At 65.7% G+C, this 22,573-nt stretch overlaps 1 protein-coding gene across 1 annotated transcript; it reads left to right on the top strand.

Annotated features, from left to right (window-relative positions):
* Positions 1-16,770: 16,770 nt before the first annotated feature.
* GC (GC vitamin D binding protein) lies at positions 16,771-22,020 on the top strand. Its single transcript, XM_075500528.1, has 12 exons — positions 16,771-16,828; positions 18,443-18,512; positions 18,945-19,077; positions 19,175-19,386; positions 19,816-19,948; positions 20,093-20,187; positions 20,498-20,627; positions 20,768-20,970; positions 21,168-21,300; positions 21,415-21,512; positions 21,743-21,875; positions 21,967-22,020. Exons 1-12 carry the CDS (start codon positions 16,771-16,773, stop codon positions 22,018-22,020), a joined length of 1,452 nt encoding a protein of 483 aa, XP_075356643.1.
* Positions 22,021-22,573: the final 553 nt, after the last annotated feature.

Below are 22,573 nucleotides of genomic sequence, written 5' to 3'. Positions count from 1 at the left end.
GCCCCAGCCACGCCGGGAGCAGAGCCGCCTGCGCCGCACGTGGCCCCGCTCCTGCCTGGGGACAGCCCTGCCCCAGGTCGGTTGTTGGGGCCCCCGTTTGTTTCAGGTCCAGCCCCAGTTCAGTTTTGGCTCCAGCCCATTTGCAGCTCCCGTTTGTTTCTGCTCTGGTTTCAGGTCCAGCTCCAGCTCCGGGGTGGCTCTGCCTCCTTTCAGCTCCTGTTCGTTGTGGCTCCAGCTGGGTTGCAGCTCCAGCTCGGGCGTTTCTGCCCTGGCTCATGGAGGGCTCCAGTGCGGTTTTGGCTGCAGCTCCTCTTCATCTCCAGCTCGACTTGCTGCTGCAGCTCCTCTTCAGCTCTATCTCCAGCTCATGCTTGTTAAAACGATCTTGGCTTTTGACGAGGTCGTAAATCAATCACTGTCACAACGTGTATATGAATATTAAATGTCATAATTGTACACACATTGACTAATTAGTTGGTGTTTATTGTTCAGTAACCATCCCGGGGGTGGCACACACCTTGAATAAAGAGTTGGACGCGCGCAGAGGGGCTGGAAAGCGCCTTTCGCCCCAGAGACTATCTCAAGCGTTTAATTCGGCCTGGTGCATGCCAGGGGACCAACGGGACCGGACCCCCACCTCCGGTGGGGGTCCCTGCACCCTGCCTGCCTGCCCACCCACCTCCCTCCCTCCCACCCACCACCCCATGCCCTCCCACCTCCCTCCTGCCCCCCACCCCACACCCTCCCCCCTCCCGCACCCCCAATACCCTCCCACCTCCCCCCCCCCGGTCCCAGGCCCCCCCCGAGCCCCCCAACCCCGGCCCCGGGTTTGGCCCCAGAAACACCCAACTGGGGCTGCGTTTCTGAGCCCAAACACACAGGACCCGCTCCCCACCCCGGCCCAACCCCGGCAGCCCCTTGCCCAGCCCGACCCCAAGGCCCCGGGGCTCCCTTCTCGGCCCGGGGAAGCGCCCGGTTCGCTCCGTGCTGCTGAGCCCCGGCGCCCGGTGGAGCCCCAACCCCCCAGCCCCGCGTGTGCTGTCGGGACGGGCCCGGGAGCCCCGGCGGGGTCGGGCGGTGCTGGGCTCTGAGCCGGGGTACCCGGCCCCGTGTGCCCGCGGGCGGCGCGGCCGAGGACGGGGGACGCCGGGCTCCGGCCCTGCGGGCTTTATTCCCCGGCGCCCCGAGCCCCGCTCGCTCCTCCGCGAAGCCCCCGGCAGCGCGGCCGCCCGGGCAGCGGCACTCGCCCCCCGCCTCCGCTCCGAGAGCCCCCGGGGCCGCGGCCCCTTCACCGCCGCCGCCCCATGCTCGGCCTCGGCCTCACGGACCCCAGCCCCGGCTGCCCCGGCCCCGGCCTCACGGCCCCGGCCCCGCTCCCCGGCCCCGCCGCAGCACGACGAGCAGCGCGCGCGGGCGACGGTCGCGGGCTCAAATCTGCTCGGCCCCGCCCCGCGCAGGCGCCCTGCGGCGCCGCCCGCTCGCCCCGCCCCGCGCACCTGTGCCGGGCCCCGCCCCGCGCACGCGTCCTGGGGCACCGTCCTCGCACCTGTGCCGGGCCCCGCCCCGCGCAGGCGCACCAGGGCCCCGCCCACTCGACACGCCCCTCGCACCTGCGCCGGGCCCCGCCCCGCGCAGGCGCACCGGGGCCCCGCCCACTCGCCCCGCGCACCTGTGCCAGGCCCCGCCCCCCGCACCTGTGACCGCCGCGCCCCGCGCAGGCGCACCGAGGCCCCGCCCCTGCGCGCCCCGCCCCGCCCCGCGCCTCCTCTTCCGCCGCCAGAACCGCGCCGGCCCCGGCCGCGGCGGACGCGGGGAGCGGGGCGGGGGCTCCGGGCGGGATCCAGCGCCCGGGCGCGGGGCTGCGGCGTCGGCGCGGCCCGGGGGCTTCTCCGGGGGCTGCGCGGAGCCTGGCGGTGCTGAGGTGGGGCCGGGGCTGGGATTCGGCCGCTGCCGGGCCTCGCCTCGCGGGCGCGCGGCCCTGCCGGGGCCGGCGGCGGAGTCCGGGCCCGTGTCCGCCTCTTCCCGGGCGGGCGGGGTGCGGGTCTCCGAGCCGGAGGACCGCGGCAGCGCCGGGGCCGGGCCCCGTTCTCACCCGAGCCCGGCCTCGCCGCCTCCGGTGCCGGGGCGGGGGGAGCCGCGCTCCGGGGCCGCGCCTCGGGCGGGGAGCGGGGACCGGCGGCCGGGCCCCGGCGCCCAAGTCCCGCGCTGCCCGCTCCTGGCCGCGGCTCCGGGCACGGTCCCGCTTCGGCGGCGGGCAGCCGGGGCTCTGCCGGCGCCGGGGCGCGGAAGGAGGCGGCGGCTCCCGCGGGCGCTGAGCAAAGGCGGGCAGTGGCGGGGGCCGCCACGGGCTCCCTCTGCCGCCCGGCCGGGGCCAGAAAGCGGCCGCCGGCGCTGCCCTGCCGCCACGGCCTGGGGCACCCCGGAACAGCCGCCGGGCTCCCTCGCTGCGCCCTGAGCCGGGCCGGGCGAGCCGGGCTGTGGGCCCCAGACGCGGGGCTGGGGCTCTGAGCCCCTGAACTGGCCACACGGGCCTGGTGGTGAGTCCCAAAGCGCAGGGCTGGGGCGCTGCTTCGAGCCCCCAAAGCGCAGGGCTGGGGCTCTCTTGCTCTGTTCTCTGCTCTCACACGGCCCAGTGAGCCTGGCTTCAGGACTCCAAAACTCAGGGCTTGGGCTCTGAGCCTAAATCTGGCCAGATGAGCCCCCCCAAATGCAGCACTTAGCCTCTCTCTGTGAGCCCAAAAACCGGCTCACTGACCCTGGTTTCAAGCCCCCAAACTGCAGGACTTAGTCTCTACTTCTAAGGTCTAAACCGGCCAAATGAGCCTGGTTTCAAGCCCCCAAAATGTAGCACTTAGTCTCTGTTTCTGAGCCCAAACCCTGACCCAATGAGTCTGGTTTCAAACATCCAACATGAGGACTTGGTCTCTGTTCCTGAGCCCAAACACACAGGACTTAGTCTCCACTTCTGGGCCGTGTGAGCCTTGTTTTAACCCCCCCAAAACGCAGGACTTTTAGTCTCTTTTTCTGAGCCCCCAAACTGGCCAGATGAGCCTGGTTTCAAGCCCCCAAAATGTAGCACTTAGTCTCTGTTTCTGAGCCCAAACCCTGACCCAATGAGTCTGGTTTCAAACATCCAACATGAGGACTTGGTCTCTGTTCCTGAGCCCAAACACACAGGACTTAGTCTCCACTTCTGGGCCATGTGAGCCTTGTTTTGACACCCCGCCCTCCCCAAAACACAGGACTTAGTCTGTCTTTGTGAGCCCTAAATCTGGCCAGATGAGCCTGGTTTTGAGCCCCACCAAATGCAGCACTTAGCCTCTCTCTGTGAGCCTGAAAACTGGCTTAGTGACCCTGGTTTCAAGCCCCCAAACTGCAGGACTGAGTCTCTTTTTCTGAGCCCCCAAACTGACCAAATGAGCCTCGTTTCAAGCCCCCAAAATGTAGCACTTAGTCTCTGTTTCTGAGCCCCCAAACTGGCCACGTGAGCCTCATTTTAAGCCCCCAAAATGTAGCACTTAGTCTCTGTTTCTGAGCCCAAACCCTGACCAAATGAGTCTGGTTTCAAACATCCAACATGAGGACTTGGTCTCTGTTCCTGAGCCCAAACACACAGGACTTAGTCTCCACTTCTGGGCCATGTGAGCCTTGTTTTAACCCCCCCAAAACGCAGGACTTAGTCTCTCTTTGTGAGCCCTAAAACTGGCCAAATGAGCCTGGTTTCAAGCCCCCAAAATGTAGCACTTGGTCTCTCTTTCTGAGCCCCCAAAACTGGCCAAATGAGCCTCATTTCAAGCCCCCAAAATGCAGCACTTAGTCGCTCTTTGTGAGGCCAAAACCTGACCAATTAGTCCGGTTTCAAGCCCCCAAAACGGGGGACCTAGTCTCCACTTCTGAGCCCTAAATCTGGCCAGATGAGCCTGGTTTTGAGCCCCAAAACGCAGGACTTGGGCTCTCTTTCTCTGCTCTCACATGGGCCCAATGAGCCTGGCTTCGAGACTCCAAAACTCAGGGCTTGGGCTCTGAGCCTAAATCTGGCCAGATGAGCCCCCCCAAATGCAGCACTTAGCCTCTCTCTGTGAGCCTGAAAACTGGCTTAGTGACCCTGGATTCAAGCCCCCAAAACACAGGACTTAGTCTCTGTTTCTAAGGTCTAAACCAGCCAGATGAGCCTTGTTTCAAGCCCCCAGAATGTAGCACTTAGTCTCTGTTTCTGAGCCCCCAAAACTGGCCAAATGAGCCTGGTTTCAAGCCCCCAAAACGGGGGACCTAGTCTCCACTTCTGAGCCCTAAATCTGGCCAGATGAGCCTGGTTTTGAGCCCCAAAACGCAGGACTTGGGCTCTCTTTCTCTGCTCTCACATGGGCCCAATGAGCCTGGCTTCGAGACTCCAAAACTCAGGGCTTGGGCTCTGAGCCTAAATCTGGCCAGATGAGCCCCCCCAAATGCAGCACTTAGCCTCTCTCTGTGAGCCTGAAAACTGGCTTAGTGACCCTGGATTCAAGCCCCCAAAACACAGGACTTAGTCTCTGTTTCTAAGGTCTAAACCAGCCAGATGAGCCTTGTTTCAAGCCCCCAGAATGTAGCACTTAGTCTCTGTTTCTGAGCCCCCAAAACTGGCCAAATGAGCCTGGTTTCAAGCCCCCAAAACGGGGGACCTAGTCTCCACTTCTGAGCCCTAAATCTGGCCAGATGAGCCTGGTTTGGAGCCCACAACACGCAGGATTTGGTCTTTGTGAGCCCTAAAACATAGGACCGGGTCTGTGCTTCAAGCCCCCCAAATGCAGCACTTAGTCTCTCCGGGAGCCCAAAACTGGCTTAGTGATCCGGGTTTCAAGACCCCAAAAATGCAGGACTTTCAGTCTCTGCTTCTAAGCTCTAAACCTGGCCAAATGAGCCTCATTTGAAGCCCCCAGCATGTAGCACTCCTTAGTCTCTCTTTGTGAGCCCCAAACCTGACCAATGAGTCTGGTTTCAAGCCCCCAAAACGCAGGACTTAGTCTCCCCTTCTGAGCCCTCAAGCTGGCCACACGAGCCTTGTTTTGAGCCCCCACATGCAGGACTTGGTCTGTCTCCGTGAGCCCTAAATCTGGCCGCATGAGCCCGGTTTGGAGCCCCCAAGACGCAGGACGTAGTCTCTCGGAGCCCTAAACTGGCCCAGTGAGCCCGGCTTCAAGCCCCCAAACCGGGACTTCGTTTCTGGTTTGGAGCTGCAGCACGCAGGGCTCGGGCTCTGGGTCGGAGCCCTCAGCCCGGTTTCCAGCCCCACCGGGCAGGGCTCGGGCTCGGTTCCCGGAGCCCCGGCAGCCGCTGTCACGGCCCGGGCCCGCGGGACTCGCTCGCTGCCCGCAGCCCCGCCCGGGGCTGGGCTCCCCGACCCGCGGGGCTGGCTCCCCGCTCCCAGGCCCGGCTCCGGCTCTGCCGAGCCCCGGCCCCCGCCCGGCGCCCCGAGCCCCGACCCGACCCGCGGGACCGGGTCTCCGGCGCCGGGAGCCGGGCTCGGGCCCCGGCAGCGCGGCCCTCGCTCCCTGCTCGGCGCCCCGAGCCCGGCCGGGACCCCAGAGCCGCTTCCCGAGCCCCGCGGGAGGGGCCGGGGCCGGTCCCGGGAGCCGCGGCGGCGCCGGGCGGTGCTCGGGAGGGGCCGGGGCGGCTCGGGCGGGGACGCGGGCGCGGGGCTCCGGCCCCCGGGGCTTTATTGCCCGCGGCCCCCGGGAGAGCCGCCCCGGCCGGGCCGGAACCGCCGCCGCCCGCCTGGCCCCGCCCCGCCGCCCGCCCACCCCTTTTATGGGCAGCGACCGCCCCCGCACCGCCCCCGCGCCCCGCCCACCCCTCTTATGGGCATCGCCCCGCCCGCCGGGCCGCCCCGGACCCCGCCCACTCCCCTGTGGACCCCGCCCCGCCCGCCCCGGGTCCCGCCGCCCGCCCGCGCCCCCGCCCGCCCGGGCCGCCTCTGCCCGCTCCCCTTGTTCTCCATCGCCTCCGCGCTCGCTGAGCGGCGGCGCCGGGATCCCCGCCCCGGCGCGCTCCTCTCCCGGCAGCGGCCGACGAGACCCACCCGCCCCGGCCCGGCACGGGCAGCAGGGCGCGGCGCTCCCCCCCCTTCGCCCCCCGCCGCAGCGGCTCCGCGGGCCGAGGGCTGCGGCCGCCCCTGCCCGAGCGGGGCTCGCCGCTGCCGGGCGCGCAGGGGCTGCCCGAGGCCCCCTCCCGGGCAGATCGCCGGGGCCGTGCCCCCTGCAGCCCTTCGTGCCCCCGCGCGCACCGCCGGGCTTCCCCGGGGAGAGCCGGGCGCCGGGCTTGCCCGCCTTCGGGCGCGTCCCTCCGAGTTACTTCGGCAGCTGCGTTGCTCGCCGCGCCTCGGCGCGGGTGCCGAGGCCCCCCGGGAGCGCGGGTGCTGCTGCTGCCCGGCAGCTTGGCTGGCGGGGAGCCCCCCCGCTGCCGCCCGGGGAGGCTGCGCTCGGCCCCGTCGATGCGGCTCCGCAGTCCCGCCCGGGGACGCGGCCCAGGCTGCGCTCGGTGCGGCGTTACCGAGAGCCCGAAGCAGCAGCCGCGGGCGCAGGCCCGGCCCCGCAGCGCGGCGGCTCGGCGGCAGCCTCAGGCCGGCCGGCTCGCGGCCCGGCAGCCCCGTCCCAGCCCCGTCCCGTCGGCGGCTCCGGGCCCGCGGAAAGGCCTCCGGCCACGGGCACGGGCATGGCCACGGCCACGGGCACGGCCACGGCCACGGGCGGGTCCCTGCCCCTGCGGTCCGGCCGCCCGGGCGGCAGCCCCGCGCAGCGCTGCCGGCCCTGTGCCGCCCTGGCCCGGCGCAGCCGCCCCGGCCACCCCGGCCACCCTTGTCTGCCTGCCCAGCGGCAGGGCAGGGAGCGGAGGAGCGCCCGCAGAGCCGGCCCAGGCGCGGGAGGCAGCGCCCGAAGCGGCCCCTGCCTGCTGCCCCCTCCCAGCCGCCACCGCCCGGCCCCGCTCGGCTCCCGGCCGCAGCGGCCAGCGGCAGCGAGCCGAGAGGGGCCGCGGGCGCGGGGCGGCGGCGGGGTCTGTGCGGCCCGCGCTGCTGCGGCCGAGGAACCCGCCCGCGTCTGCGCGCCGCGCCCGGAGCGGCCCCCGCTTCCCTCGGGACAGGGCCGCGGGGGGGCTCCGTCTCCCTGAGGAGCCCCGAGCACCTCCCGGCTGGCTGCCCCGCCGAGCCGCCCCGTGCCCGTCCGCGCGTCCATCGGTAACCGCGGCAGCCCCGCTGCAACGCCGGCCCCGCCGGCTGCCTGCCCGCCGCAGGCCGTTGCCGGGCGCTCCCCCCGTGCTCAGCAACCGGCCCGGGGAGCGCTGCGGTTAATCCAGCGGGAAAGCCCGGCCCCGGGCGCGGCAGCCCCGGGCGGGGCAGGCGGTCGCGCCGCGCCGTCGCCGCCCCGCGCCGTCGCCGCCCCGCGCCGTCGCCGCCCCACGCCGTCGCCGCCCCACGCCGTCGGCACGGGGCACAAGGCGGCCCCCGCTCGCCGCCTCCTTGCCGCGCTCCGGGGAGAGGGCGACGGCCGCGACGGAGGGGCCTCGCTGCCGGGTGCCCGCAGCGGTGCGGGGGCCGGGGGCCCCTCCCCGAAGCCCAGCAGCCCCGGGGCCGAGCCCCGAGCGGGCTCCGGAGAGCCGCCCGCGCGTGGGGAGAGCCTTCCGCGGCCCACGGGAGGCGGCTGGTGTCACTCGTGAAGGGTTCGGGCAGCTAAACGCCTCCCTTGCGGCTGCCCGCAGGGCCGTGCTCCCCCCCGGCAGCGAACGCCCCGGCGAGCCCCGCAGGAGGAACCCGAAGCCCCCCTGCGGGCTGGGGACGCTCGCAGCCCCCGTGCCGGCCGAGCGTGGCGGTGCGGGCGGCGGGGAGGAACCGGCGTGAACCCTTCTCCACGACGAAGCTGGCCGAGGCCTCTGCGGGCGAGGCGGGGACCCCGGTTCTGTGCGGCCCCGGCGGCCGCGGCCCCCGGGACCCTGCGCGGGTGGGAAGCCCCGCGCCCGCCGAGGGCGGGGAGGGTCCGGCGCTCGGAACCTGGGGCGCTTCCCCCCACCTGTTCCGTGCGCCGGTGCTTTTTCGTCCTCGCTCACGTTACCTCACACCACCCGAGGACGCCCACGTCACGTCACACCCACCCGAGGACACCCACGTTAGGTCACACCCACCCGAGGACACCCACGTCACGTCACACCCACCCGAGGACACCCACATCACGTCACACCCACCCGAGGATGCCCACGTCACGTCACACCCATCCGAGGACACCCACGTCACATCACACCCAACCGAGGACGCCCACATTACGTCACACCCACCCGAGGACACCCACATTACGTCACACCCACCCGAGGACGCCCACGTCACGTCACACCCACCCGAGGACACCCACGTTACGTCACACCCACCCGAGGATTCCCACGTCATGTCACACCCACCCGAGGACACCCACGTTAGGTCACACCCACCCGAGGACACCCACGTCACATCACACCCACCCGAGGACGCCGACATTACGTCACACCCACCCGAGGACGCCCACATTAGGTCACACCCACCCGAGGACACCCACGTCATGTCACACCCACCCGAGGACACCCACGTCACGTCACACCCACCCGAGGACGCCCACATCACGTCACACCCACCCGAGGACACCCACGTTACATCACACCCACCCGAGGACACCCACGTTATGTCACACCCACCCGAGGACGCCCACGTTATGTCACACCACCTGAGGACGCCCACGTCACGTCACACCCACCCAAGGACGCGCACGTCACGTCACACCCACCCGAGGACACCCATGTTACATCACACCCACCCGAGGACACCCACATTACATCACGCCCACCCGAGGACGCCCACGTTATGTCACACCCACCCGAGGACACCCACGTCACGTCACACCCACCCGAGGACGCGCACATCATGTCACACCCACCCGAGGATGCGCACGTCACGTCACAGCCACCCGAGGACACCCACGTTACGTCACACCCGCCCGAGGACACCCACATTAGGTCACACCCATGCGAGGACACCCACGTCACGTCACGCCCACCCGAGGTTGTCACATCCACCCGAGGACGCCCACGTCACGTCACACCCACCCGAGGACACCCATGTTACATCACACCCACCCGAGGACACCCACATTACATCACACCCACCCGAGGACGCCCACATTAGGTCACACCCACCCGAGGACACCCACGTCACGTCACACCCACCTGAGGACACCGACGTTACGTCACACCCACCCGAGGACGCCCACATTAGGTCACACCCACCCGAGGACGCCCACGTCACGTCACACCCACCCGAGGACGCCCACGTCACGTCACGCCCACCTGAGGACGCCCACATTAGGTCACACCCACCCGAGGACACCCACATTACATCACACCCACCCGAGGACGCTCAGGTCACGTCACACCCACCCGAGGACACCCACGTTACATCACACCCACCCTAGGACGCCCACGTCACGTCACACCCACGTCACGTCACACCCACCCGAGGACGCCCACATTACGTCACACCCACCCGAGGACACCCACGTCACGTCACGCCCACCCGAGGTTGTCACATCCACCCGAGGACGCCCACGTCACGTCACACCCACCCGAGGACACCCATGTTACATCACACCCACCCAAGGACACCCACATTACATCACACCCACCCGAGGACGCCCACATTACGTCACACCCACCCGAGGACACCCACGTCACGTCACACCCACCCGAGGACGCCCACATCACGTCACACCCACCCGAGGACACCCACGTCACGTCACACCTACCCGAGGACGCCCACATTACGTCACACCCACCCGAGGACGCCCACGTCATGTCACACCCACCCGAGGACGCCCACATTACATCACACCCACCTGAGGACGCCCACGTCACGTCACACCCACCCGAGGACGCCCACGTCACGTCACGCCCACCTGAGGACGCCCACATTAGGTCACACCCACCCGAGGACGCCCACGTTACGTCACACCAACCCGAGGACACCCACATTAGGTCACACCCACCCGAGGACACCCACGTCACGTCACGCCCACCCGAGGTTGTCACATCCACCCGAGGACGCCCACGTCACGTCACACCCACCCGAGGACACCCATGTTACATCACACCCACCCAAGGACACCCACATTACATCACACCCACCCGAGGACGCCCACATTACGTCACACCCACCCGAGGACACCCACGTCACGTCACACCCACCCGAGGACGCCCACATCACGTCACACCCACCTGAGGACACCCACGTCACGTCACACCCACCCGAGGACACCCACATCACGTCACACCCACCCGAGGATGCCCACGTCACGTCACACCCACCCGAGGACACCCACGTCACATCACACCCAACCGAGGACGCCCACATTACGTCACACCCACCCGAGGACACCCATGTTACGTCACACCCACCCGAGGACGCCCACGTCACGTCACACCCACCCGAGGACACCCATGTTACGTCACACCCACCCGAGGACACCCACGTCACGTCACACCCGCCCGAGGATGCCCATGTCACGTCACACCCACCCGAGGACACCCACGTCACGTCACACCAACCGAAGACGCCCACGTCACGTCACATCCACCTGAGGATGCCCACGTTACGTTACACCAACCGGAGGACACACATGTCACGTCACACCCACTCGAGGATGCCCACTTCCCGTCACACCAACCCAAGGTCGTCACACCACCCGAGGACGCTCACATTACGTCACACCCACCCAGGGACACCCACGTTACGTCACACCCACCCGAGGACACCAACATTAGGTCACACCCACCCGAGGACACCCACGTCACGTCACACCCACCCGAGGATGCCCACATTACGTCACACCCACCCTAGGACGCCCACGTCACGTCACACCCACCCGAGGACGCCCACATTAGGTCACACCCACCCGAGGACACCCACATTACATCACACCCACCCGAGGACGCTCAGGTCACGTCACACCCACCCGAGGACACCCACGTTACATCACACCCACCCTAGGACGCCCACGTCACGTCACACCCGCCCGAGGACGCCCCCGTCACGTCACACCCACCCGAGGACACCCACATTAGGTCACACCCACCCGAGGACGCCCCCGTCACGTCACGCCCACCTGAGGACGCCCACATTAGGTCACACCCACCCGAGGACACCCACGTTACATCACACCCACCCGAGGACACCCACATTACGTCACACCCACTCGAGGATGCCCACGTCACGTCACACCAACCCAAGGACACCCACATTAGGTCACACCCACCCGAGGACACCCACGTCACGTCACGCCCACCCGAGGACGCTCAGGTCACGTCACACCCACCCGAGGACACCCACATTACATCACACCCACCCGAGGACGCCCACGTCACGTCACACCCACCCGAGGACGCCCCCGTCACGTCACGCCCGCCCGCGTCAACCAGAAACACAGCGGCCGGGCCGGCCCTGCCCCGCGGGGCTCCGTGTCTCCACGCCGTCGGCACGGCCGGGCCGGCAGCCCCAGCCCCGCAGCGGGGCGAGGGGGCTCCCAGGGCCAGCACGGGCACGGGGACCCCCGGAGCCGCGGCCCTGAGGGCCCGGGGACGGCCGCAGGCTCCGGCCGCCCCCGCGACCGAGAGCTGCCGGGGCTCGGGGCCGCCCCGGGGCGAGGGAGGGCAGCGGCAGAACCCGCGCCCCGGGGGGAGCCGGGCAGCGCCCGGCCCCCCGCGCCCCCCGCCGCCGCCGGCACGTCCCCTCCGCCCGCCCAGCCCGGCCCGGCCCGGCCCGGCCCGGCCCGGCCCAGCCCGGCCCGGCGCGGGGCCTTGCGCTGCGGCCCCGAGCGCCCCGGCCTGCGGGGAGCAGGGAGCAAGGGGAAAGGGGAAAAGGGACAGACGGGAAAGGAGGGGAAAAAGAGAGAAAAAGGGGAAAAAGAAACAAAAAGGAAAAAAGGGGGAAAAAGACAAAAAGGAAAAAAGGGGAAAAAGAGACAAAAAGGAAAAAAGGGGAAAAGAAACAAAAAGTAAAAAAGGGGGAAAAGCAACAAAAAGGAAAAGAGGGGAAAAAGAGACATACAGGAAAAAAGGGGAAAAAGCAACAAAAAGGGGAAAAAGCAACAAAAAGGAAAAAAGGGGAAAAAGAGACAAACAGGAAAAGAGGGGAAAGAGCGACAAAAAGGGGAAAAGGGGAAAAGAGACAAACAGGAAAAAAGGGGAAAAAGAAACAAACAGGAAAAGACGGGAAAAAGAAACAAACAGGAAAAAAGGGGGAAAAGCAACAAAAAGGAAAAAAGGGGAAAAAAGGAAAAAAGAGAAAAGAGAGAAAGACAGGGAAAAAATAAGAAAGAAAAGGAAAAAAGAAAAAAAGGAACAAAGAAAAAAGGAAAAAAGAAGAAAAAAGGGAAAAAAAAGGAAAAAGGAAAAAGGGGGAAAAGACAGGGGAAAAAGGAAAAAAGGAAAAAAGAAAAAAATCCCAGAAAAAATAGGTGATAACAGAGAAAAAAGAAAAAAAAACCCAAAACCAAAAAAACCCAGGAGGAACAAAAGGAAAAAAACCCAGAAGAAACAGATTAAAAAATAAAAAAGAGAATAAAAGAAGATAAAAAAGAAAAAAAGGCAAAAGCATGAAGTAAAAAAGCACAGAAACAAGAAGCAGCGGGCAAAAGGAGCAGCATGGAGAGCAGAGCCACGGGCAGCTGGGGCCCAGCCGGGCAGCAGCAGCCCTGCCCCTGCCTAAAAAAACCCAAAAACCAAAAATAAAACCAAAAAATCCCCCAACCCCACAAACCAACCATGCCAAATAAAAAAAGGCAAAAAGCAGCCGGAAAGCTCAGCGAGCTGCTGAAAAGCAGCGGAAGGAAAAGGCCCTGCAGACCTGGGCCCATCTCGGGGTCCCCCGACCGGCTGCGACCCCCGCGCCCGGAGCAGGGGTGCCGAGGGACCCCCGGAGCCAGGGCCCGTGGGGCTCGGGGGTCCGGGTGCTGGGGACAGCGGGGCCGTGAGTCCCCTCCCTGCGCCCTCCTGCCTCGCCACCCCTCTATCACCCACCGCCGGCGTCCCCAGGACGTCCCCGCGGCGTTTGGGGACACGGGTCCCCCCGCTTTCACCCCCCGCCTCGCCCTCGCCTCCTCCGGCTGCAGCTTGGGGCCAAAGCTGCAGGAATGGGCACGGGGAGCCAGTAAAGGGCTCGGATCCTCCCCGGTGCACCCACACGCACGCCTCCGGGCCAGCTCTCTGCTGCAGAAATAGCTATTTTCAGTCGTTTGTCCCAGCTCTCCGTCACTCGCCTGCATCCAGACCAGATTTTCACCACCGTCAACTAAAACTCCGTATTGGGGCAAAAAGGGGGCTCTCCCAGGGCCGCGGAGCAGCAGGGGAGCACAGCGCACCTTAAAGCCAGCTCCCTGTCGTGCACAGCCCCGCAGGCAGCTGGGTCGCAGCAGCTGCCGGGTCGCATCCGTATAGAGAGCCCAGCCCTCCGGTCCCCCCAAACCCTGGCCGCAGACCAAGGCTCTCTCTTGCAGCCCTCTGCCTTCAGCTCCCCGCCTGCAATCGCAGCCCGGTCTGCCTGAAACACCCCGAGGGAGCCCACCCACGGGGACCTGGCAGAGCCTGAGCCTGGCTTGCCGTGGCTTTGCCCCGTCTAAACGACCAGCTGGTTTTGGGGGTGACGGAACGGCGGCGAGATGCCCGGCTGCCGCGGCGAGGCAGGGGGGACTTGGGCGCCTCGCTCCCGTTTGCCGTCCCTTTCGACCTCTCTGCCTTCACCCCCGAGGAGCTGATCCGAAGGGGGAACATCTGATCTTGAGGGGAGCGGAGGCAGCGGGGCCAGCAGACCCCGCCTGCGGCGTGGGGCGTGCGGAGGCCGGGCGGATCTGGGGTGCGGGGCACAGGGCAGCGGCTGGATCTCCACCCCTCCGTCCCTCCGGCCCCGCTTCCCTCTCAGCAACGCGCTCCCCAGGCAGGGCCGGTGAGGAACGTTTCAGCTGGGTTTTTTTCCTGTTTCCAGGTTTGACTTTGGGCACCGGAAGAGGAAGACTTGTTGCATTTTCCTTTTTCAGGGGGTAGACGAAAGCTTAGCTCTAAGGAGACCCCGCAGAGCTCTACAATGCTCCCAGCGGAAATTTGGGACGGGGCTGGGACAGACGTACCCTGGCACGGTTCGGCTGCCGAAGCCTGGCTGCCAGGACCGACCCCCCCGGACAGCTCGGAGACCCCCCAGGCACTCTCGGGCTCAGCCAACGTGCTCGGAGGTGCCGCTGCAACCCCCCAAAAAAGCCCGAGACCCAAACCCCGCAGCTGCGGGGGCAGGAATCGAACGCGATGCTGTACAACTTGCCCAGGCATTCTCTGGAGCGGAGCTTCCCAGGAGAACGGCCGACGTTCCCGGCAGCGTTGGACGCCGCTGAGCCCCCCCGTGTTTTACACCCTGGGGTGGGGTTCATCGGCGCTGCCCACGCTCATGGGATGGTTTCTCGGGGAAGGAGACCCGGAGGCACGGACCAGCACCGGCCGTCAGGCAGCCGCAGCGCGGGGCGTGTGCCGGGGGACCCGGCCTGGCGCCTCATTAATTATTACGCCTGACGAGGGCTGCCGTGCAAGCGGTTCGAAGGGGCGGGAGGGCAGCCCAAACCCACTCCCAAAATCCTGCCCTCGTCGCTGCGCGGGGTGGGCACGACCTGAGCCGCTGCTGAGCGGGGCGGGGGCAGGACCACCTTCCTGGCAAACACACAGCATTTCACCACGTGAAGTAGGTGCTGAGGTCGATGCCTGGGTATTTTCCGATGCGTTTCTCAAGCTCGCTTGGATTTCCCCCTCTCTGATTCTTCATTAACTTCACCTTCCGAAAAGAGGAGACTGGAGAGAGGGGGAATCTTGTATGTGGGGTGTCTTATATATACGTGGGGTGTCTTATATACATATGCACGTCTCCTTTAGCTGGGCATCATACACACACTTTATCGGAGCACCCGAGCGCGGCTGAGCGCACACCCCCTTATTGTGTTACAGAGAGGCACCTTGCAGAGCCCAGATCCCGGGGGATTCGGGCGCAGGGGGATGGTGCAGGCAGCTGCCCACCCCGGAGGGGCCGAACCTGGGGGGGGGCACGGGCAGGCGGCCGCCGCCGTGCCCGGGGAAGGAGGGCCGGCTGGTCTCAGCCCAGCACACCACCAGTTTTCATAATTTTTCACATCCCGCTCCGCCGGCTGAGGAGCTGTTGAGCATCCCCGGGTTTGCAGTGATTTTACAAGCAATTATCTTGCATCTGGTTTATCCCATACCCTGGGTTTTGTTCGAAACAGGCTGAACGGGTGGCGATTCAACAGCAAGCTGCTGGGAAATTACAGCTTGGCTCACACGCGGTAGTCACAAAAGAGACCCAATATCTGTGTTTATAGCCAAATAGCCCATTACCCAGGTTTCTTCTGCAAGCACGGCGTAATCAAACCCTCTTCTGATCTCTAGTGGCCCTGAATCCTCCCGAGCAGCCACACTACGCGACTGTTTCTGCTTTTATTATTCCCCAGGTCTAAAAACATCGTCCCTGCACTGAAGAGCATCTCAGCTGGCACGTTCACCTCGGTGGGGCCGCTCGCAGGGGAAAAGCACCTTCAGTCCCAGTAAAAGCAAGAAAACCCGCTTCCCCACACGTCTGGGCGTGCAGGCAGTCCCGGCCACCGCTGCTTGAACCCAGAGCCGCCTCCGCACCACAGCTACTGCCGGGCTCTCCCGAGAACAAGCCCACCAGGGCCGGATTTGGAGGGCGGCCCAAGACGAGCAGCAACCAGCTCAGATGCCACTTGCCCCAAACAGCTGCAAACTTGCTTGCCTGGAAAAAGGGATATTTAAGATTTGGTTGCCCTGGTCGCAACCCAGCTCTGGAAAAGCCCCAGGGCGGCACCGGTCCGTCTGCCCGCAGGAAGCCACCCGAGAGGAGCCGGTTGCTTCAGCAAACGTTGCTAACCCGGGGAGGCATTTGCTAGACGTTCATTTTGCGGCAGCCTGGGGCTGCGATGCCCGCCGCCTGCCTTCCTAAGGCTGAATAAACGAGCTGCTCCTCACCCCCGTGGCTCCGCGGTCCCTCTTTCCCCGAGCCCGGGCACCACGTACAGCACCCGCCGCCCTTCCGCCGCAGCTCCCGGGGGCTCCGCTGCCAGCCCGAGGAGGGGAAAAAGCCACGCGCGCTCGCAGAAAGCGAACCTTCGGGCACGCGGGGGCGCGACGCCGGCCACCGGGCGTTTGGGGTGGGAGTCACCCTGACCCAGCGCCGGTGCAGCAGGGTCACGGCAGAGCAGGGCACCGTGTCGGGCCACCGTCGCCTCGCGGAGCAGATGTCCCCACCGAAGCACCGCCCCGGGAGAGTTTGGGGTGCTTGCACGCCAAAAGCGCCGGCTCCTTCCTCGCACGGGGCTGGGAGGACCATTTATCGGCCTGACCGTGCACGGCTTTGCACTCGCGGGACGCTTTCCCCGGCACATCTCTTGTCGTTCGTGTTGCGCCCGTCGTCCATCACGGGCAGGAAGACCCTGCCCGAGGTCCCGCAGCAACGCATCCCCCTTTTGCCGAGTTAATGATTAAAATCGGTCTGATTTTGGAGGTGCTGGCACCCAGGCTATGGCAGGCAGGCCAAGGATGCTCGCCCTCTGCCCCGCCGCCGGGATTAATCATTCACCCGGCAATTGGCACTGCCTCCATATAAACGCCGGGACGGGTTTCCCAGTGCCGCTTTTTGGCAGGAGGAGGGAAACCAGCCCCGACATGAGGGCAGCTCTCGCCCTGCTGCTGCTTTTGGCCACCGCGCGTGCCGAGCACCGAGGTAAGGGCATTTATCACGCGCCTGGGGCTTTTCTTTCCCCCGGGGATGAGGGGGATGAGGCTGGGGTCCGTCAGCTCCGGCGGTTTTCGGTGCCCTCCCCTCTCCCCAGCCCCCTGCCAAACCGCTGGGCAGGAGTCAGAGAGAGGAAAGGGAAGGCGTGGGATGATGTTTCGGTACCCGGGACGCCCCTTTGGGGTGATGCTGGAGGAGCTGGGAGGGGAAGGGGCTGGGCTGGGGTCGGGGGCGGAGGGAGGAGGAGAGGACAGTGTCGCAGGGCCCGGCTTCTTCCCTTTGCAAGGGAAAATGAGATTTTCTGACCCCCTTCACAAGCACCGTTTCACCGTAAAACCCACCCCTCGGATGGAAACGGTGCTCCGTGCCACCCCTTGCTGCCTTCGCAGCTCCCCAGGCAATCGTCCGCCTGCCAAAAACCCCCTCGAAACTGACTTCTCCCATACTGCTTTATGAAAATGGAAAGAAATGCAACAAGTTGGCGCTTACAGCAGGACCGACAGCCGCCGTTCCTGCAAGGAAAGAGAATTGCCTTTTACCGCGGCTTCCCCTTTTTTCCCCGGTGCTACCGGCCTTGCACGAGTCCCCTCACCCTTTCCTTCCCACCGAAGCGACGTGACCTTCAGTGTGACGGCACATAACCCCTCGGTTTTGGGGAGATGACCCCGCTCCGCGCTGTAATACCAGTAAATACTGGTATCAGTATTTACCCTGCCGATACCAAAGTCTAACCGATGCGGTTTGTAGCAAAAATCGATAGCGTTTTTCCAGGGGTGAGCGAGTGGCCGGGGATGTCTTCACTGCTGGGTGCTCCTGACCTCCGTGGTCCTGTCTCCAGGGCCCCCAGCCCTTACGGTCTCCAAACCCTGGCAGAAAACCCACCGCCACGCTTTTCAAACGCACGGAGAGGTCCGTTTGGACAAAAGGGGTGAACGCGCCGCATGTTTCACCTACAGCTGTTTGGTTTTCTTGCTTGGGCTGCAGAGCCGGAGCAGCAGCCTGGGTGCCAGCGGCGCTTGGCCGAGACCGGCCGCACAGCCGCGGCCTTTGCCGGCCTGCGGCACCGTGCCGGCATCTCCCCAGGGACTACCACCAAGTCTGACTTGAGAAAAGAAGCAAGTGCCTGAAAAAACAGCAATCCTCAAGTGAATAAAGCAAGAGCCCCGCAGCCTTTGGACCGCGTTTTGTGGCGGCGCGGCGTCCCTCATTCCCACGCCGGGGAGGGAAGCGGAAAGCGAGAGCAAAATAGGGGGTCAGGTGGGAACAGGCTGTTCCCCAAAGGATCATTTTCCCCGGCAAAAAGCAAAAGGCCCGAGTTATTTTCCATAGCAGACTCCATTAAGCAGAGCCATGCTGCTTTGGGTTTTTTTTTTTTTCCGCAAGGAGAAAGGCTGCTGGAAACGAGCTCTGTTGCCACCCAAAGAGAAGGGCGCAGGAGCCGGTACCCGTTGCAGGGGAAAGCGAAGGCGGCATTTTCCCAAACCCCAGCCCCAGCAGATGCAGGCTCGCCGGGTCCTGGCTCCCCAGCCACCAGCCAGGCTGCACCCGAGCGAGCCGAGGCACGAATCCCGCTCGCAAATTGTCCTTTTTCTGCACTTACAGGTAAAGATTATGTCCGGGACAAGGTCTGCCAGGAGTTCAAGACCCTGGGGAAGGAGGACTTCCGAACCCTGTAGGTACCTGCTGCCGTATTTGTCCTCCCAGGACGCTCAGCACCTAAGCCGAGACCAAAACCAATTAAATAAAAACTATCTTAAAGAGGGGAAGAGTTATTCACTCCCTGCAAATGAGGACTCTGATTGCTCTTAGCAGGAGAAAAATTTGCTTCGTTGTTGAGCCCCTCAAAACCAAGTAGGTGCCTAAATAATTAGGAATTCTGAGAGCTGGCACAGGATCCCCTGGAAAGGGCAGCTCCCAGCCTGAGGCCCGCTCCGGGTCTTGCCCGGCTGTTTTCCAAGGAATACGCTGCCATTTCGTGCGGTGCCACTGCTCCTCTCCAGCTGACAGCGTTAAACCCCGTTTTGGCAGAATGACGCTGCAATGTGAGTTTCTAAGCGAGAGAAACGCGCCGGCAGCTCATCCTCCCCTTGCTCCCTGCTCCCAGGACCATTATCGCCAACAGCAGGAAATTCTCCAACGCCACCTTCGAGGAGATCACCCACCTCGTCCGGGAACTCCTCTCCCTGGCCGAAACCTGCTGCGCCCAAGGTGCCGACCCCTCCTGCTACGATGCCGGGGTGAGGCTGACCGAAACCAGGCGACGGACCCCGAAACCAGGGGCGGGGGGACGGGATGGGATGACCCCCGGCACGTAACCTCCTCTCCCTCCCGCAGTCCTCAGCTCTGTCGGCCAAGTCCTGCAGCGGGGGCTCGCCCTTCCCGGCGCACGCCGGCACGGCCGGCTGCTGCGCCCAGGAGGGGCTGGAGCAGAAGCTGTGCCTGGCCGCCCTGCGGCACCCGCCCCAGCAGCTGCCCCGCTACCTCCAGCCCTCCGACGAAGAGCTCTGCCAGGCCTTCGAGAAGGACCCCAAGGACTTCGCGGACAGGTAAGCCGGGCTGGGGACGGCACTCGGTCTCGCCGATAACGGCCGGCTGAGCCCAGGTGCGTGCTGGCACCGGCCGACCTCCGGGCGCCCACCAAGCAAACCTCTCCCGGCCTCGCCCCTCTGTCATCGCTCTTGGTGGCTGTGGGGCTACCAGTGCATCGGAGTAAAAGGCCGGGGCGTCCTGCACTTGCACGGGCCCCCGGAACAGGATTTTACCAAAGGGATGAGGGATGCCGCCGCCCGCACGAGTGGCTGGAGAGGGGCCGCCAGCCCACTCGATGGCTTGCTGCAATCAGCCGGCAGCACGGGGTGGCTCCTGGAGAGGGCTCCCGTCCCTGGACAGCCCTAACGCCCCCAAGACCCCACATCTCCTGCACCCGAGCACCCGATCCTGGGGTGCCGGCTCTCCTCAGCCCGCCTCTGCCGCAGGTTTCTGCACGATTACGCCAGCAGCTACGGCCAGGCCCCCCTGCCCGTGCTCCTGGCCTCCACCAGGACCTTCCTCTCCATGGTCTCCACCTGCTGCATCTCCCCCGTGCCCACCGTCTGCTTCCTGAAGGAGGTGAGGCCCTTCGGACCGCCGGGCTCGTCCCCGTCCCTGCTCCCCGGTCGGCCGGGCGGGCGCCGCGCCGACGGCCCGAGGAGAGGCGGCTGGGAGAGGCTCGCGCTTCCCTCGGAGCACACCTCCATCTTCTTTTTGTGGCAGAAACTGGAGAGGAAAACCCTCTCCCTCCTCACCCTGATGTCAAACCGGGTATGCTCCCGCTTCACGGCGTACGGGAAGGACAAAGTCACCTTCAGGTAACGGGGGGGAACGGCCTTTGTCTCTCCTTGAACGCGGGTCAGGCTGGGAGCCCGTGCCTATTTCGAGCTGCGGATCCTGTTGGCGGGCAGCGTTCGCCACGACAAATTTTAATTAAGATGTAAAAACACGCACGCTGTAGCATCCCGCGGAAGCGCTCTGTGCGTGGCGGAGGCACAGGGCGAGCCCCCTGGCTCCCTGTCATCTCCCTCCCGCGCCTCCGCGAGGCGAAAGCCCGGCTTGGAGCCGCTCGCGGGGCAAGGGGGAGCCGAGCTCCCTAAGCCCCTCGTACGCCTTGCGCCTGCCCAGCTACCTCGCCTCGCTTGCTCAGAAGATGCCCGGCGCTTCCTTCGAGGACCTTTTCCCCCTGGCAGAAGACGCTGCCGAGGTGTTTTCCCAGTGCTGCGACGCGGTGGCCGAGGACTGCATGCAGAAGAAGGTAGGGCAGCCGGGAGCTCGCCCCAAAACCACCTCCCGAGTCCCAGCAGGGGCCGAGGGAGCGAACCCCCTCACGGTGAGGGGGTCTGCAGCCTCGCCGGCGTGCCGAGCCCCACGGCCCCTCTGCTCCCCCCTCTGCAGTTGTCGGAGCACACGGCCAGAGCCTGCGGCGCGCTGTCGGCCCGAGACGAAAGGTTCGCCGACTGCTGCGAGGGGAAGAACCTCATGCAAAACTATTTCTGCATCCTGGCCTTGCCACGGGCGCCCGCCCCCAAACTGCCGGAGGCGCAGAAGCCGACGAACGAGCAGCTGTGCGGCGAGGAGGGGGCTCGCCACACCGTGAGGTGAGCACCCAGAGGTGCTCCTTCTCCCCTTCGCCGAATGGTCCGGGCGTCGTTAGGATAACCGGGGGAGCATCCTCTCTGCCCTCGAGGGCATCGCCCCCAGGGGCTGCACGCGGATGCCAAAAGCAGCCCCCATCCCACGCGGAGCAGCGCCGGTAATAAAAAACTCGCACGGCGGCTCGTCTTCCCCGCCCCAGGTACCTGTTTGAGCTGGCGCGGAGGCACACCAGCGTCCCCGACGCCTTCCTCGGCAAGCTGTACGATGCCTCCGAGAAAGTCAGGGGGGAGTGCTGCTCTGCCAAGGACGCTTCCGCCTGCCTGGACGGCAAGGTGAGCGGCGGGGACGGCTCTGCTGGCCCACCCTGCTCTCCCCCCAGCCCTGCATCCCCCCAACCCCCCCAGAAGCTTTTCCCAGCCGGCTTACAGCCATCCTCTGCCACCCAGCGCCGGCAGATGGGAGAAGAGCTGCCCCCCTTCCTGGAAAAGGCCAACCAGCTCTGCGGGCAGTACACCGAGTTAACTTTCCTTGACTTCAAGAAGAGGTAAGCCTTTGCTCCCCCCCGGCAAAACTGGATCAATGGATGCAATCAAAATTTGGCCAAAATTTTGAGGGTGCACGAATGGAGCCGGTCGTTTTGAGCCTAAGTAGCAGCGAAATAGGGGGAAGCACGTAACACGTGCCTTGCAGGGCGTCCAGCCCTGCTCCCGCTGCCGTCCCCCAAAGCGCCGGGTGGGTACTTATCCCCGTTATCCCCGTTACCCCACGCCGCAGGCTGCGGGAGAGCTTGGTGCAGACGATGCCAGGGGCCAGCCCCGAGCTGCTGGGGCAGCTGGTGGAGCAGCGAGCCGACTTCGCCTCCACTTGCTGCCCCCCCAACTCGCCCCCCCTCTACTGCGCCGCCAAGGTAAAGCCAGGGCCCCCCACCCCCCCGCGCCGCGCCGGCGGCCAGCCCCCGCGCCCGGGGCTGCCCCTCGGCTCTATCCCCTCTTCCGCAGGTGAGCTCGGAGCTGGGAGAGGCGTGCGAGGGGGGCTCCTGCCTGCTGGGCTAGGTGCCCGGAGGTGAGCGGCTTGGCTAGGGCGGGGGTCCAGCACGCCGGGATGGGGGTCCGGCATGCCGGGATGGAGGTCTGGCACACCAAGATGGGGGTCCAGCATGCCAGGATGGGGGTCTGGCACACCAGGAGGGGGGTCCGGCACACCAGGATGGGAGTCTGGCACAGCGGGATGAGGGTCTGGCACACCGGGATGGGGTCTGGCACGCTGGGATGGGGGTCTGGCACACCGGGATGGGGGTTTGGCACACCGGGATGGGGGTCCGGCACGCCGGGATGGGGGTCTGGCACGCCGGCATCGCGGACTGCTTCTCTGGTCATGCACGGGTGGAGGGGGGGAGTTATGGGGCTGGGTAAAGGGGTCATGGCCACGCACCCGGGGCTGAGCTCTGCGGGGCACGCAGGGAAGCAGGATGGCGAAAGGGAGCACGAGGGAACTGGGCTGGAGGGCTCCCGGCAGACGGCTGCTTTTCCTCGCACCGGGAGAGGACGGTGCCACCGAGCCCGCGGCTCCCTGCCGCCCGTCGGCAGCGCCACCGATTTATTGCTG

Source organism: Mycteria americana, chromosome 4, assembly GCF_035582795.1.
Source record: "Mycteria americana isolate JAX WOST 10 ecotype Jacksonville Zoo and Gardens chromosome 4, USCA_MyAme_1.0, whole genome shotgun sequence".
Lineage (NCBI taxonomy): Eukaryota > Metazoa > Chordata > Aves > Ciconiiformes > Ciconiidae > Mycteria > Mycteria americana.
Note: the sequence above shows the minus strand (reverse complement) of the source record. Positions and strands in the feature narration are given on the sequence as shown.

Excerpts from the sequence above, each read along its gene's own strand:
- GC (XM_075500528.1), top strand. The coding sequence starts at position 16,771 with ATGAGGGCAGCTCTCGCCCTGCTGCTGCTTTTGGCCACCGCGCGTGCC. Across the intron at positions 18,513-18,944 it reads AAGGAGGACTTCCGAACCCT|GACCATTATCGCCAACAGCA; the intron begins GTAGGTACCTGC and ends CCCTGCTCCCAG. Across the intron at positions 19,949-20,092 it reads CCGTCTGCTTCCTGAAGGAG|AAACTGGAGAGGAAAACCCT; the intron begins GTGAGGCCCTTC and ends TTTTTGTGGCAG.